Source organism: Parasteatoda tepidariorum, chromosome 11, assembly GCF_982258835.1.
Source record: "Parasteatoda tepidariorum strain Cologne lab strain chromosome 11, Ptep-v5.0, whole genome shotgun sequence".
Classification (NCBI taxonomy): Eukaryota; Metazoa; Arthropoda; class Arachnida; order Araneae; family Theridiidae; genus Parasteatoda; species Parasteatoda tepidariorum.
Genome location: NC_141765.1, coordinates 84,268,159 through 84,282,452, shown reverse-complemented (window position 1 = coordinate 84,282,452; position 14,294 = coordinate 84,268,159). Strand labels below are relative to the sequence as shown.

At 26.3% G+C, this 14,294-nt stretch overlaps 1 protein-coding gene across 14 annotated transcripts in view; it reads left to right on the top strand.

The window, feature by feature from the left end:
- LOC107446425 (uncharacterized) overlaps positions 1-14,294 on the top strand; it is a 55,929-nt gene that overhangs the window by 16,401 nt on the left and 25,234 nt on the right. For all 14 annotated transcript variants that reach the window (XM_016061058.4, XM_016061063.5, XM_016061062.4 and 11 more), the window contains exons 4-9: positions 3,985-4,217; positions 5,582-5,698; positions 5,785-5,988; positions 10,711-10,829; positions 12,573-12,703; positions 12,779-12,971. In XM_016061058.4, the coding sequence (XP_015916544.1) occupies positions 3,985-4,217; positions 5,582-5,698; positions 5,785-5,988; positions 10,711-10,829; positions 12,573-12,703; positions 12,779-12,971 (997 nt within the window). The remainder of the gene's footprint in view (positions 1-3,984; positions 4,218-5,581; positions 5,699-5,784; positions 5,989-10,710; positions 10,830-12,572; positions 12,704-12,778; positions 12,972-14,294) is intronic.

Here is a 14,294-nt window from a genome sequence, read left to right as displayed (position 1 = left end):
TAATCTTTTTTCAAATTTGAAAAACAAAATGTATAGTTGAACATGCATATAATGTTAATGCTAAGAATAATCTTCCTCAGGGATCCTACAAATTTGAAGCAATGTTTTTATCAAATGCAATGCATATCAAAACTGAATTTAGCATCAACTAACACTGGGTGATTTAAAACATTTTAAATCATGATCTATCCTGAGTTAGGCATAGTGATATGTCACAAAATTATATGCTTTCAAATAGATTTTATGATACAAAAAGTCAGGTTTGATTTGAAACCACACAATCAGAAATCTTAAATTGAAAAAAAAAAAAAACTCACATAAAGGAAAGATAAATATAAAGAAAGATTGATTTTAAAGCATAGCTTTAAATAAAAAAATAAAATTGGATTGATCAAGGTTTGTTTTAATTTTTTTTTTTTAAATCAAATGAATTAAAAATTTATTGGTTTAAAAATAATAGAATTCTATCAAAATATTTTACATACTTTAAAAGAAATTGTTTAAAAGTAAAAAAAGATAGATTAAAAGCAAAAGTTCTGTATTTTTTAATAAAACAATGTTTTCAATTCGATTTTTTTTTAATTAGATGATGAGTAACTTCTTAAGAATATGCATGTTACAGGCTATTGAAATATTTAAGTAAAATTTTAAATATTACCCAAATAATATTTCCTTCAATTATGTATATAATAAAACAATTTAAATAATCACATATGATTAATTATCTGATCATATGAATTCAGTAATTTTATAATTGGAATTATTAATATGAATTGATTGGTTCAATTTATGAAAATAATATATACGCATTTATCACAAGTTTGAAAAACTTGTGAATGTTTCACAAGTTTTTCAAGCAAATTCTGAACATATATGTCAAGCAAATTCTGAACAATTCTGAACATATATGTCAAGCTGTTGTCAAGCAAATTCTGAACATATATGTTCAGAATTTTTTTTTTTTTCAAAATAAGTTAAATTAAACGTTGTGAAATTTCCATGACAAATATTTCTTTAGAAAATACTACTTTATATTGCATGAAAAATTTGATTAAAAGTAATGAAAACTTTAAAAAAATTAATTTAAATACTTCCAATACAGTAATAGGATGTTCAACATTTTCTAAAAATAATTAATGCTTGTATTTTATATACAAAACCATTAATTTTCTGGGTTTTTCATATTCTAGTTTATTTCTAATTTTTGAGTGCACTTAGCCAGGTGTAGAAAGTGGAAAATAAACTTCTCACTGAAGCAAAAGTAAATAACTGCTTTACTGCTTTTTCTTTGTATGCTTCATAAAAATTAGAATGTCAAGTATCCCTTCTATTTTTCAATGAGGGACGTTTCAGATACAATACTTTCTCAAAGATATTCATCGAAATAATCTACTGTAGCTAAGAATTTCATAATTAATTCTATGAAATTGCTAGAATATTTCTCATTTGCTTGATCAGAACAGAGACAGAAGTAAATAACTGCTCTATTTTTTCTTCATACGCTTAATAAAAATTGGTATTACAAATATGTCTATCACTGTTTCACAGGATACGTTTGAGATACAACAACTTTCTCGAAGATGATCATAGAAAAGATCTGCCCTAGCTATGAATTTTGTAATTGTTATGAAATTGCTAGAATATTTCTTCTTTACTTGGTTAAAATCTTTCTTCTTTTCATATTCATTTAGTTTTTATCTCAAAAATATGAATGAATCAATCTTATTAGCTAGGAAATAGTTATAAAAGAAAGATAAAAAAAGTAACTTACGTGTTGAATAAGAAAAGGTAATTTTTTTTTTCTTTTTGTATGTTGTGAAAAACATTTCTGATAATAGTATGATGATGATAACTAATGTAAAGAACATTTCTGATGCTACTGAAACAGAATCCTTAGGGAGTAAGGTATTTTATTGTCACTAAACATGGAAAGTTTTAAAATAGCTTCCCTTTCTCCGAAAATTATGCAAACTTGTTGATACAGATTTTATTTTACGTACATGACTTATAGGAAATAGGTTTACATTGTATTGAATTTTGCAGAAAACTGATAAATAGTTACATGTTAGACACAAATCTTTTAAAATTTAAATTAGCAATTTTTTTAAAAATAATCCAAATTGGTTATATCATGATTTTAATTATGATTTAAATGAATGAACCCTAAATAAAATATTAAGTTAGATTCCCGAATTCCAAAAGAAAATGTGAATTAATGTGGGCTTTATTTTAATTTTTTGAAAATAAAAATAACTACATATAAACAAGTTTGAAAATAACAATAAAATTCTAAAAAAAATATTTAACTTTGCGTGCATTGAACAAAATGTTTAAAAAACTTAAAGGAAAGGGAATAATAAGATAAAATAAATAGTTGTAGGTAATAATAGTATTTAAAAAAAAAAGAAACACCGCTATCAAAAAATTGATATATTTCTTATAGATAAAAGAATTAAAATTATTGACTTATGGCAGAATTTTAAGAAGAAGAAAAATGAGTGCAAGCTGAGTATTAATTTCTTATAAAAAAAAACCAACTAAGAATTTATTAATTTAAAAATAATGAATTTTATTATAAAACTATATTCACATACAATGAAAACGTTTTCTTTCTTTCTTTCTTTTTTTTTTTTGAAAAAGAGAAGGGGGAAGAAACAAATTTAATACAACAAAGTATATTTAAATACAAAATATTACTGTTAAATAACTCTTTAAAATAAAAAAGGATTGAAGGAAAACCCTTTCAATCATGCAAACATATACCATGCATAAAACAGTACTAATAAAAATCATATCCTCTGCTACGAGGCATTTATGGTAGAAAACAAAAGTAATATTTGAATTCATAAAACAAAAAATTGAATTCATAATAGTAATACTGACTATTTATGAGTAATGTTCAAAACTGCTGTGAATTTCCATAGTTTTCAAATAAATATATATATTTACTATACTTAATGGATCAAAAAATAGACAATAAACAATTAAATAGACAATATAATACAATAGTTTGGCAAATAAAAGAAGCAGAAGTATAAAAAGCAGACTAAAACAAAAATGCCTGTAACTAATGCATGCAAATAAGTGAGCCAAACTTTCTTCTTTTCCTTTAACCATTGCACATTTTTTTATGTTTTTTCATTATATAAATGTGTTCTTTCTGATTAGAATATTCATAACTACTAACATTTAAATCGATAAAATCTGTATTTGTTTTCTCTTTTTATTGGATAATAAAAAAAATTCAATTCAAACTGTTCTACGTTAGCTGGAACATTACATATTGCAGCATAAACAGTACTTAAAGTTTAGGTTTGCTGTGAGTATAAATTGATATAAACTCATAAAAAAATCTTGAAACATAAACAAAATAGTAACGGCTCTGAAAAATGCTGCATCTATGTTGTCTTTCCTGAGTCACACTGGCTTATAATATTTTTAAACATTTTACTGACTTGTATTAAGGTAATACTCTAATGAAAAATCAAATAGCTACCTACTTATTCATTATCACAAAAGGTAATCAGTCTTCTTCATTGGACCAAAGGCTATTATTTTTACTTCTTTAATATTTACATAACATAAATATAACATATAAGCTGCGGTACACATAGTATGAAAGGTTATAATTACAATAATATGTGCAAAACTATAAAACTGTTTAAATTGATACCAAAATATTTGACCCAATGGTACCAACTTTTCCCTAATTCCCCAAAGTCTATAAAAAATATCAAAAGTTGGAATATCAAAAATTCTTATATTGTACACATAGAGAATATAATTTTAAATTAAACTAATCAATCAGAGTGATTAAACATTAAAAAGTGAGATTTAAATTCTTAATTTTTATTTTCTATGGTCTCTAAATTATATTTTTGAGTTGTAATTTTTTTATTGATACTTTTATTCTACTTCCTTTACTTATTATTATGAGAAGATTTTTATTGTATTATTAAAATGTTCAGTTATTTTTGCTTGCAGAAGTCCTGGAAAAAGTAAAAAGAAGTCCTTTAAATTTCCTGGAAAAGATCGCAAAGAAAAAAGTAAAGTAAAAGAGAAAAAAGAGGAAAAGCTAAGCAAAAGGAGTAGCAAAAAAGAAATTAGAGATAGTAAAACTGATATAAAGGATATTGAAAAAGTTAAGAAGAAAAAAGAAATTAATTTAATTAAATTAAAACACAAGAAAAAGAAGAGTGTTACTCAGGATGCAAAAGGTATAAATTTTGAAAATATTATATGTCAGCAAAATATTTATCTTTAAATACCAAGCATGGATTAAATGTACTTTTACTAAATTCTTAAGAGCTGATTAAATCAATAAATACTTTTGCTTAATCAAATGAACTCCAGATAGTTAAAAGATAAAGCCATAAAAATTCAATTATGAAAACATCATTTTTTGACTTTACAAATAATAAAATTAAAATAAAGCTATTGGATTTACTCAATACTTAAACTTTTATTCTAGGTATACCATTCTCTTATTCAACAAATATATGTTTTTAAGGTCTCCTTCAGACAAAATGAATTCCATATTTCTAGATTTACAGATTTTTCTGTCCCATTTTAAGTATGCATTGGTTTTTTTAGGAGGTTATCAGTTAGTTACCTAACTGCATTCATATTTTACACTTTATTATTAGCTTGTCTAACCTCTGAACACCTAGAAGAATAGAATGGAGAACTCTAAGTTGAATATATTTAAAATTATGTGTGAAATGTGTTATGGTGGCAAGTAAAATCAAGAATAGAATTCATTGCTAGAAAAGTGTTTTATTGTGTCTTGCAAATTGTTAATTATATATAACATAAAAAGCTTTGATACAAAAATTTTATGTTATTTCTTTGTCTTAATTCTCTTTTTTAAGTTAGTAATTCACATCTGCGTTTTTAGCTCTAAATTTAGATCAAAATGCAATAATTATCATAATAAGTTTTTTTACTTAAAGGAAAATGAAATCCTGCGAGAAACGTTTCACAAAGTATTCTAGCCTGTTTTAACTGTTAAATTATTCCTTGTTAAATTATTCCTTATTGGGGATAACCTGTAAAATTTTTACTTTAAAATCCTGAGCGTATACGTCAGTGATGCACGTCATTTTCAATTTGATTCTGATGCTTTCTCTACTATTAAAAATTATTAAATAAAATACTTCACTTTTTCCATGCGCAATGCTTGTATTTATTCCTAGCTTAGACAGACTGCAATACCATCTTATTTATATGTGTGTGTATCAATTATATTCATAAATATATATCAATTATAAATTGCAGAAAAAAGAAAAATATAAGATTTAATTACTTTTAAATAAAATAAATCACTTAAATTTTAAAATATTTTTTGCAGAGCTTTGAAGTACACAATGAGCTGATAAACGGTGTTGAAATATTCGCATGCACAGAAATTACATTATCATTTGGACTTTCGAAATACTTTTAAGAAAATAAAGATTAATCTCCATAGTTTCAAATTTTTTAAAACACAGTTTTATTTAATTTTAAAATTCTTTTCATCACTTTTAAAATAAGGCTCTTCTTTAAGTTTCTTTCATAAATTTTCTGTATTTTGTTTCTGTAGAGGAAAAACCTATATTCGGTATACCTCTTCACGTGGCAGTTGAAAGAAATAAAACTCGTGACGGTGTTGAGTTACCTGTCATCATTCGAGAATGTATAGATTATATAGAAGAACATGGTTTGTACATTTTATTTTTGTCATTGGTAAATAATTCAGTTAGTCCGAAACTTAAAATACTTATTTTAATTATTTATATAATTTAGGTTTAGCCTGTGAAGGTATTTACCGAATCTCTGGATTAAAATCCAAAGTGAGGCAATTAAAGGATCAATACAATCGTGGGGAAAAAGTATATATGTATGAGCATGAACCTCATGTTGTCGCAAGTTTGGTAAAGCAATATTTACGTAATCTTCCAGAACCAATTCTGACTTCAGAATTAGCTCCAAAATTTGAGGAGGCTGCAGGTTAGTTAATTTTAATTTTCTTTCATAGTATAGTGTGAAAATGTTTAGAATATGTGAGTCTTTTTCTTAACCCTTCAATACCAATGATGCACATATGTGGTGACAATTTTTTTTCTTCCGGTTTTTAAGCAATTTTTAATATGTGATCTGTGTTTATTATTAAATTATGGTGGTTGTTTGCTATAAATCCTACTGCTTGTAAAAAAGTTATATTTTTGTTTATTACTTGTCTTTTATTTAACATTTATTTAAAAATCTTTCATTTCCTTTAGTCTTTACTATTGTACTATACTGTACTATAGTCCATTTGTTGCCTAAGACAGACAAACATACATTTTCTTTTTTTAAAAAAAATATAAATGTTTGTTTGATATCAGAACAATTTTAGTGTTTTATGACTCATTTATCTGATATGTACATGTGCATACTTGGCAATGCTCTTACTTTTATTACAGGTAATAAAAGTTGTAATAAAATATACATATTTTTACATGTACTTTGTTTATTACTTTTGCTTGTACTTTTGTTACATGTTTAGAGCATAACTACAAGTATTTGTAACCAGAGTATAAATGAAAATTGTTAAATTTTTCAAATTTTTTTTAATGATTTTCTCAACAAAAAAATAAATTTTCTAAAATTTTTAAAATTAATAAATTTTTTAAATTACTAAATTTAATATTTTTAACTATAAATATATATAGCTGTAAAAGATAGCTTTATCTATGACTTAAACTACAAATAAATACAGTTTCAAATAAAATGTATTCACTCATAGTTTTTGTGAATCTGTCCATGACACTTCAAAATAAATAGAAGACTATGGGAGAAGGACGATTTATGTCCATAAAAGTTGATTCAGAGGAAAAATAATTTTGCACACGAAAAGGACTGGTTTTTCCCCAGTTCAGCTCCTTTTCACTGTGTAAAAACTCTCGAGGAAAACCAATTTTTCATTTATTGTTATGTGAAGGCTTAGTAATCCTCAAAATGCAACAGATTTGTTATTTTTGTGATAAATGGAAATTAATCATTTTTGCCCTCTTGGTCTTCAATTGTTGGTAACTGTAACATAAGTCTTTATTGTATTGTAAGTGCAAATTGTGTCGTCACTGTAACATTAATAGCAATAAAGCCTGCTAAATTTTAAATTAAGCTTTCCTCGGTAGTGTATAAAAAGAGTTTGCAAGCTGACATTGCAAAATTATTTGTTGATTTTTATGAGATTTTTACTATTCATCAAATTAAACTGGTTAGGTATAGCTGTTGAGCAAAATTGGAAAAAAATTGTTGAAACTGAAAGTTCTGCTTATCCTGACCATGATGTTTTAGAAAAAAGTTTGGCACATTACTTAAGCTGAAAATATCACCTCTCTCACCAGCTACTGAAAAGTTCAGAACAAATATAACCCCCTAGATTGACATGGAAAACATATCAATTTTGCATCTATCTATAAAAATTTTTACATCATCATCATAAAATATTCTTCTATGCCTTTTAGTGTTCCATGCGGAGAATTAATTCAGTGTTACAAAATATGTTTTAAGAAATTAGGAAACCATTGTTTTTCAAAATTAATAAGAATGTCTTATAAAGTTTTTTTTATGTGTTTAATCAGTAACTGTTTATATTTGTGCGCTCACATTTTAAATAAAAGTTTGTTACTTTGAATTAACAATTTTTCTTAGTATACTTAAAAATTTTTAAGTTTTTGTTTTGTATTTTTAATTCACTTTTGCTTTAAATGGTTGTTTTTTTATTTTTATTTTTAAAAGTGTCATTCTTAAGTATGTATAGTGCACAAGAAAAGTGGACCACCCTGCATAACTTTTGATCTAATGATCAAATCTACATATTCTATAACTCAATTTTAATGGCTCGGTGGAAATGAGCTAGCTGACGAAGCAGCACAGGCTGGCTCTAATGCAATTTTCTGGGGCCCTGAACCTGCGCTGGGAATTTCTCCCTCCTCATTTAGGGCAACCATATTCAAGCTCTACGGCAAGATCGCCCATGAGCAGTGGCGCGCTGCTGACGGTCAGAGACAAGCTAAGGAGCTGAATCGAGACTGTCCTAGTGTACGTCAAAAGGAGCTCTTAAAGCTTAATAGAAACAGTATAAGGAAGATCATAGGTCTTCTTACTGGTCACTGTATCCTCAGGAGACACCTAAACATTATGGGAATAGAATCCAATTCTCTTTGTCGGGGATGTCATCTAGAAGAAGAGACATCACGACACATACTATGTGATTGTGAGGTCTATTCTGCTCAAAGATTTTAGCATTTAGGGCTGCATATCGCCAATGCCTGGGAACTGCAAAATGTTCCTGTAAGGTGCTTGCTGAATTTTATTTCAGCCATAGGGCTTTCATGCTAATCATGATTTTAGGGTTTGGGTACAATAGACCTCTGGTCGATGTGCCCTGCTCGTCAGAGCTGCCCAACCTCTAAGTCTAATGACTCGTTACAAAATTGGATACAAAACATGAATTCTCTGGATAAACGTACCTTTTTTATGATAGATTCAGATTTTTGAGAGCGATCCAAAGTGGACTCCTTAATGTTAATTTACTTTTTGCATATTTCGCCATATCTTTTTGAGATATGTGAAAAAATTTTGCATGCAATTATAAAATTTGAATATCCAAAGATAATTCCATACAAAAAATAACCTTTAGTAAATATTCATTATTTTTTATTATTTTATTTAATAATAGTCAAAAAAATTTTATTATAAGGTATGAAATTCTTTACATTATTTTAAATGGCAAAATATAAAATAGGTCAAATAGTTCCCGAGAAATTTAATTTTAAAAAAGTTGTCTATTTAAAATTTGAGTTAATTATTCCAAAAAACATATAATAAAGAGAATTGTAATCATTAGAGATGTAACAAATATTCGGCTACTATTCGACAAAGTGTTTTTTGGCAAAGTTTTTTTTTTGGGGGGGGGGAATTTGAATAGAAATAAAGAATAATCTAAAATTGTATTTTTTACAATACTTAGTTGGAAATAGTTTTTACACATATTTGGTAAGTTCTAAAACTTGTTACATTATGTTTTGAAAGACAATGGTAAAACCAAACTTAAAGAATTGAAACTAGATTACTTTATACGGAACTATAAGTTTGATACTACTGATTGTTTTTTAAATTATATTCAGGCAAGTCTATTTTTTCATTTTTTTTAAAAGAATTGTAACTTTTTTTTTGTTTGTTTCGTTTTTGCTGTTTTTTGTATTTATTGCACAGCATTTTAATCCAGTTTTTCTTGTAGACTATTTTTTTGCTGCCACCTTCTTCCTGTATGGTAAGACAGATAACAAGTAACCTAGAGGAATGTGATTCTCAAAGTTAAACTTACATTTCAGAACTAAGAAGTTTTGCTCTTTTTGTAAACTTTTTTTTTTCATCAAGCATTTTTATTATAACACAGTGATTTCTAATGAGTGTTATTTTTTTATGACGACTTTTTTCTAAAAATATGTTTTTGTAAAAAAGTAAAATAGAGATTTTTAACGTTTAAATTTTATGTTTGAAAAGTAAGAAAATTTTTTATTTTGGTTTCTTTCTAGCTTTTGCTTTTTTTAAAACTTTTGTTTTTATTATGATGTGGTTATCAAGAGGATTTCCATTAAACATTATTCTTCACTTTTTTGATAATACGATAATTGGGAAATTGAGATGTTTAGCTTTTAAATTTTCTTTCAAAAATTATAATTGCGTTTTATTTTTTTCCATTTTGCTTTTGTATATAATCTTTCTTTATGTGTGTTTTTATGATACCACTGCATTTTTGAAAGCGTTTCTGATACACTGTATTTTTTGGAAATTATTATTTTTGTTTTAAGAATTAAGACGATATTATCTCTGTTTCCCTTTTTCTTCTTCAAACTTTACCATTTTAGTTTTTTTTAATTCAGTTACTCAGTTTTTTTAGTATCTTAAATATTTCTATTATAATTTTTTCTTCCTTTACCTCATACCAATAATATTGCTAAATTTTGATTATTTTTCAAAAATGCCTTAATTTATTTACCTATAAAACTATTTATATGTATATATATATTTATATATATATATATATATATATATATATATACATATATATATATTATATATATACATATATATATATATTATATATATATATTATTATATATATATATATATATATATATATATATTAATATATATATATATATAAAATATTAATAATATTTATTAATGATTTAAAAAAAAAATTGCTATTCGGTCGCCAAATATTTGGTATGCGGCCAATTTCTTCGGCTAAATATTTGGTCAAATCACTATTTATTACATTCCTAGTAATCATCATATTTCCAAAAATGGTTTAAATTCAATTAGACCTCTAAATTTATCTATTGTATTTTGGACATTTAATTTAAAGAACATAGTCCAATAACAGTGTAATAATTCTTTTAAGAATAGTCATAATTTTAATATAGTCTAGAAAAAATTAATTTCCCCTCAAATTATTATTATTTTTCTTTTAAACAATATTGAAATTTTTACTGATTGCAGAATAGTAGGACTTTTATCAATTTAATGAAACATCAATGTTCTGATTCTCATTGGTTAAAATCTACTGAGTTAAATAATTTTTCTATGCAAGTATTTCTTTTTAAGTTTATTGCTTTTAAGCGTTTGCTAATCCAATTGTAAATTTTTTATAATAATTATTTTTATCAATTAAAGCTTTGAAAAATGGTCCATTGAAAGTAGAATCTTTAAGAAAGTTGCTTCTTCAGCTTCCAACTTGCAATCAACACCTCATATCTTGGATTGTTATCCATATGTTGCATGTAATATCTATGGTAAGTGGTACTATTGTTTAATTTATTCCTTTAATACTTTTTTAATGATGCATGAAAAACTTAAAATCTCAAATTATTGATTTACTAGTTTCAATGCTTTAGTTTTGCTTTGAACATTTGACTTTTATATTCCTTTTTTATAATTCATTCACAGATGATCATCATCTAATTTATGTATATGCTTTTAATGTTCGCCACTGATTCATGTGACGAGCCTGGCTTGCTGGTAGCACAAACCATGATTAATAAGAAAGAAAGCCCAGTTGAGCCCAATAAGAAAGGAACAAAAAAAAAAAAAAGAAAGTAAATTTTGATTCATGTGTGTTCTCTTTGAGCACCAATATAATGCTATGTCTGTGGGTGGTGTTGCAACATGCAACAGTAGAATGTCATATTTATGAATAGTACTGAGATATTAGTCCCAAAGAATGTGAAAAAAAGAGATGGAAGACAGATCATTTGACATATTTATTGGTCTAAGATATTACATGTTTTGTGGTAGATGAATTTTAAAAATGTCACCAAAGATGTTCAAAGATTCCACCATTTCTAGTAATCCATGCATTATACCATGCGGCCATGGATTGACTGACTCGCTCAAATACACTTGGATTTTATTGGATATCTGCTGTAACTTAGACGATTCTTGCAACTACAGGTGTTACATACGTAGTACATTTCAGTGCATCTCGGGGACAGAAATCCATTATACTTAAATCATGAGAGCGTGGTGGCCAAGAAACCGATCCAGTACACCCAATCCTTCTTGTGAGCAACGTAGCTGCAAATAACAAAGTTCCCAAATCTTGGTTCCTATGCAAATGTGAATCCTTGTGATGTCCCCTACCTACCTTTAAAGTTTTCCCAGTAATTCTGGAGCACCCTGATGTGTGTGTTTTAATGTGGTAGTACTAACAACTCTTATAGACATTTTTTGAAGCAAACTTCTATTTGTATAACTTTTGAATAATGATAAATAAACAAAATCAGATATAGAGTATTTAATGTTATTTTTGCTCAGAGGTCATTCTTTGCTTAGTTTCATTCTTTATATTATATATCAGAGGTTCAATTGAGTTAATATGTTGCAAAACTTCAAATGTAACTGTAATTTTTTATTGTTTATTAACGGAGAAACATTGAATGTTTCAAAGCAAAAATGTAAAAAATTAAATTTTATCATTTTTGCTCGTGCACTGTTTCACATAAGCTCAAAATACTGCTTCTAATTAGTCCCAGAGAGAGTTTGACATTAGCCCCAAATACTCTTTTATAATAGCCTCCTCGCCTTGTATTAGCCTCCTCGTCTTGTATTAGCCTCCTCGCCTTATATTAACCTTGGTAGCTTGTGACTTAAGTTTTCAAGTTTTAATGGTATCAAATGTGCACTGACTCTGAATAAATTCCTACGTGAATTATTTATTTAAATTATTATTTAAGTTTTGCAGGACAGAATTTTTTAATTCTATAAATAGTATGATTCACTGCATTACAAAATAACTTTTATCAAGTCAATTACAAGCATAGTTTATGAAAGCAAAACATTTTTCAAGTATGAAAAAGTGCCACTGGTTTTAAGAATTGCATCAGACATAGCAAATTTACATACATTTCACCCTTTTGAAATACATGTCTAATTTATAATATATAATTAAATATACTTATTTTATTAATGTTGGTCTTTTTGACATAATTAATCCTTTATTTAGCAGTCATTCTTACTCCTTTTTCTTTTTATTCCAGGAAAAAAGAAATAAAATGAATTTGCAAAATGTATATATTGTTTTAAGTCCTACAATGCAAATTAGTCACAATATTTTGCATGCTTTTTTTAATAACAGTGATGTCTTATTTTCTGGTGTTGAAATAAAAAAGTAAGTCATTTATCATTACTAATTGTTAGCTAAAAATTATTTATTCTGATTTTGCTGTTACTTTTTCATATAAAGATATGTTCCACCCATCGATCTGGACAGTAGTTTAGAATTACCAGATTCACCTAATTCAATTGCTAAAGAACTTTCTAAGCAAGAAAATGTTCTTTCTGTCCTTCATGCTGAATTAAACACTGGCTTGAGAGATCACCAAAAAGAAGAGCAACTGTGGGAAATTCAAAGAGTTGTAACTCAACTTAAACGAAAGGTACCATGCTTTATTTCTTCTCAATTTTTATATTAGGTTTCTTAAGATTATGTGACAAGTTTGGATAAAGATTGAGCCACAAAATTGTTAGGAGAAACTAAAAAAATATGTGTACAAATTTTTTTTATACCTTATATCATAAAAATAGCATCTTTGCTTACAAAATCAAGATTTTTTTTAAAAAATTAAGCTTCATATGAATTGATGAATGCAGTATAGTTAAATGTACTAAAAAGATACATTTTTAAAGTCTAAGTTATTAGTTATGTTTATGCTTGCATTTTTATTTTTAACATTGATGCAAAAACTTTTTGTGAAAAAAAGTTTTAAATTTTCCATGCATTTTTTCATTAAAACAAATTATCAGAAACTGATCAATTTCTTCATTATGACTTTTTAATAAATTTATTTAATGTTATATGTGTAGAATTTTTTTTCCATTTGCAGATCTATCTTACTTCCTCTCAATTACAATTTTCATATTTCCAAATAACTATTGCAACTAATTTAATATATATTCCTATATGAAATTAATTTTTAAAACATATTTTTATTAAATTCTTGTTGACAAAAGGTCATAGTGTCTTACATATCTAGTCTAAATCCAAAACTACATCCACTGATCCCATGGAAGTTAACTGACAGTCAAAATTAAAAATTGGATTTTTGAAGGTTACCATAGATTAGATTTTGCTTTTTAATTTCATCCTACCTTATACCACTTATAACATTGGCTTGAAGTCAACTAAACTTAACATGTGCTAATAGCTTGTTAAAGTAATTTTACATGTTCAGTTGTTTGATTTTTTTTATGATTTTCATAATATTTTTGCTGAGAGCTTGTGTTTTATGTTACAATCCATTAATAACAAAATTGTTTGTTGTTTGATCAAAGCTCTTTTTAGCCTATGAGATGTCAAAACTTGAGTTATTTGTTCTTCATACAAATGATATTGTTTGCAATTCTGACCCCATATAACAGTAAATTAGTAAAAAACGGAAAAAACCTTCATATACTTCTTAAAATATGGAGAGTTGTAATTGCACAACAGCAGTGGAAATGGAGTACCAATGTTGAGAAAATTCACTCGAAACTGTGTTCCAGTTTTTTAGATAATTAACTGATACTAAAGCTTCTCAATTTTATTCAACTTTAGAAAGGCATATATCATTTTACTTGAAATTAAAATGCATTATTTTTAGTATATTAAGTCAGTTGAGAGCATCAAACTTGAAATGTTACACTGCACGTGTAATGTAAAACTTTTTAAACACAAATGTTGTGCTGTTAAATATACCAGCTATGGCAATGCTTACTTCTGC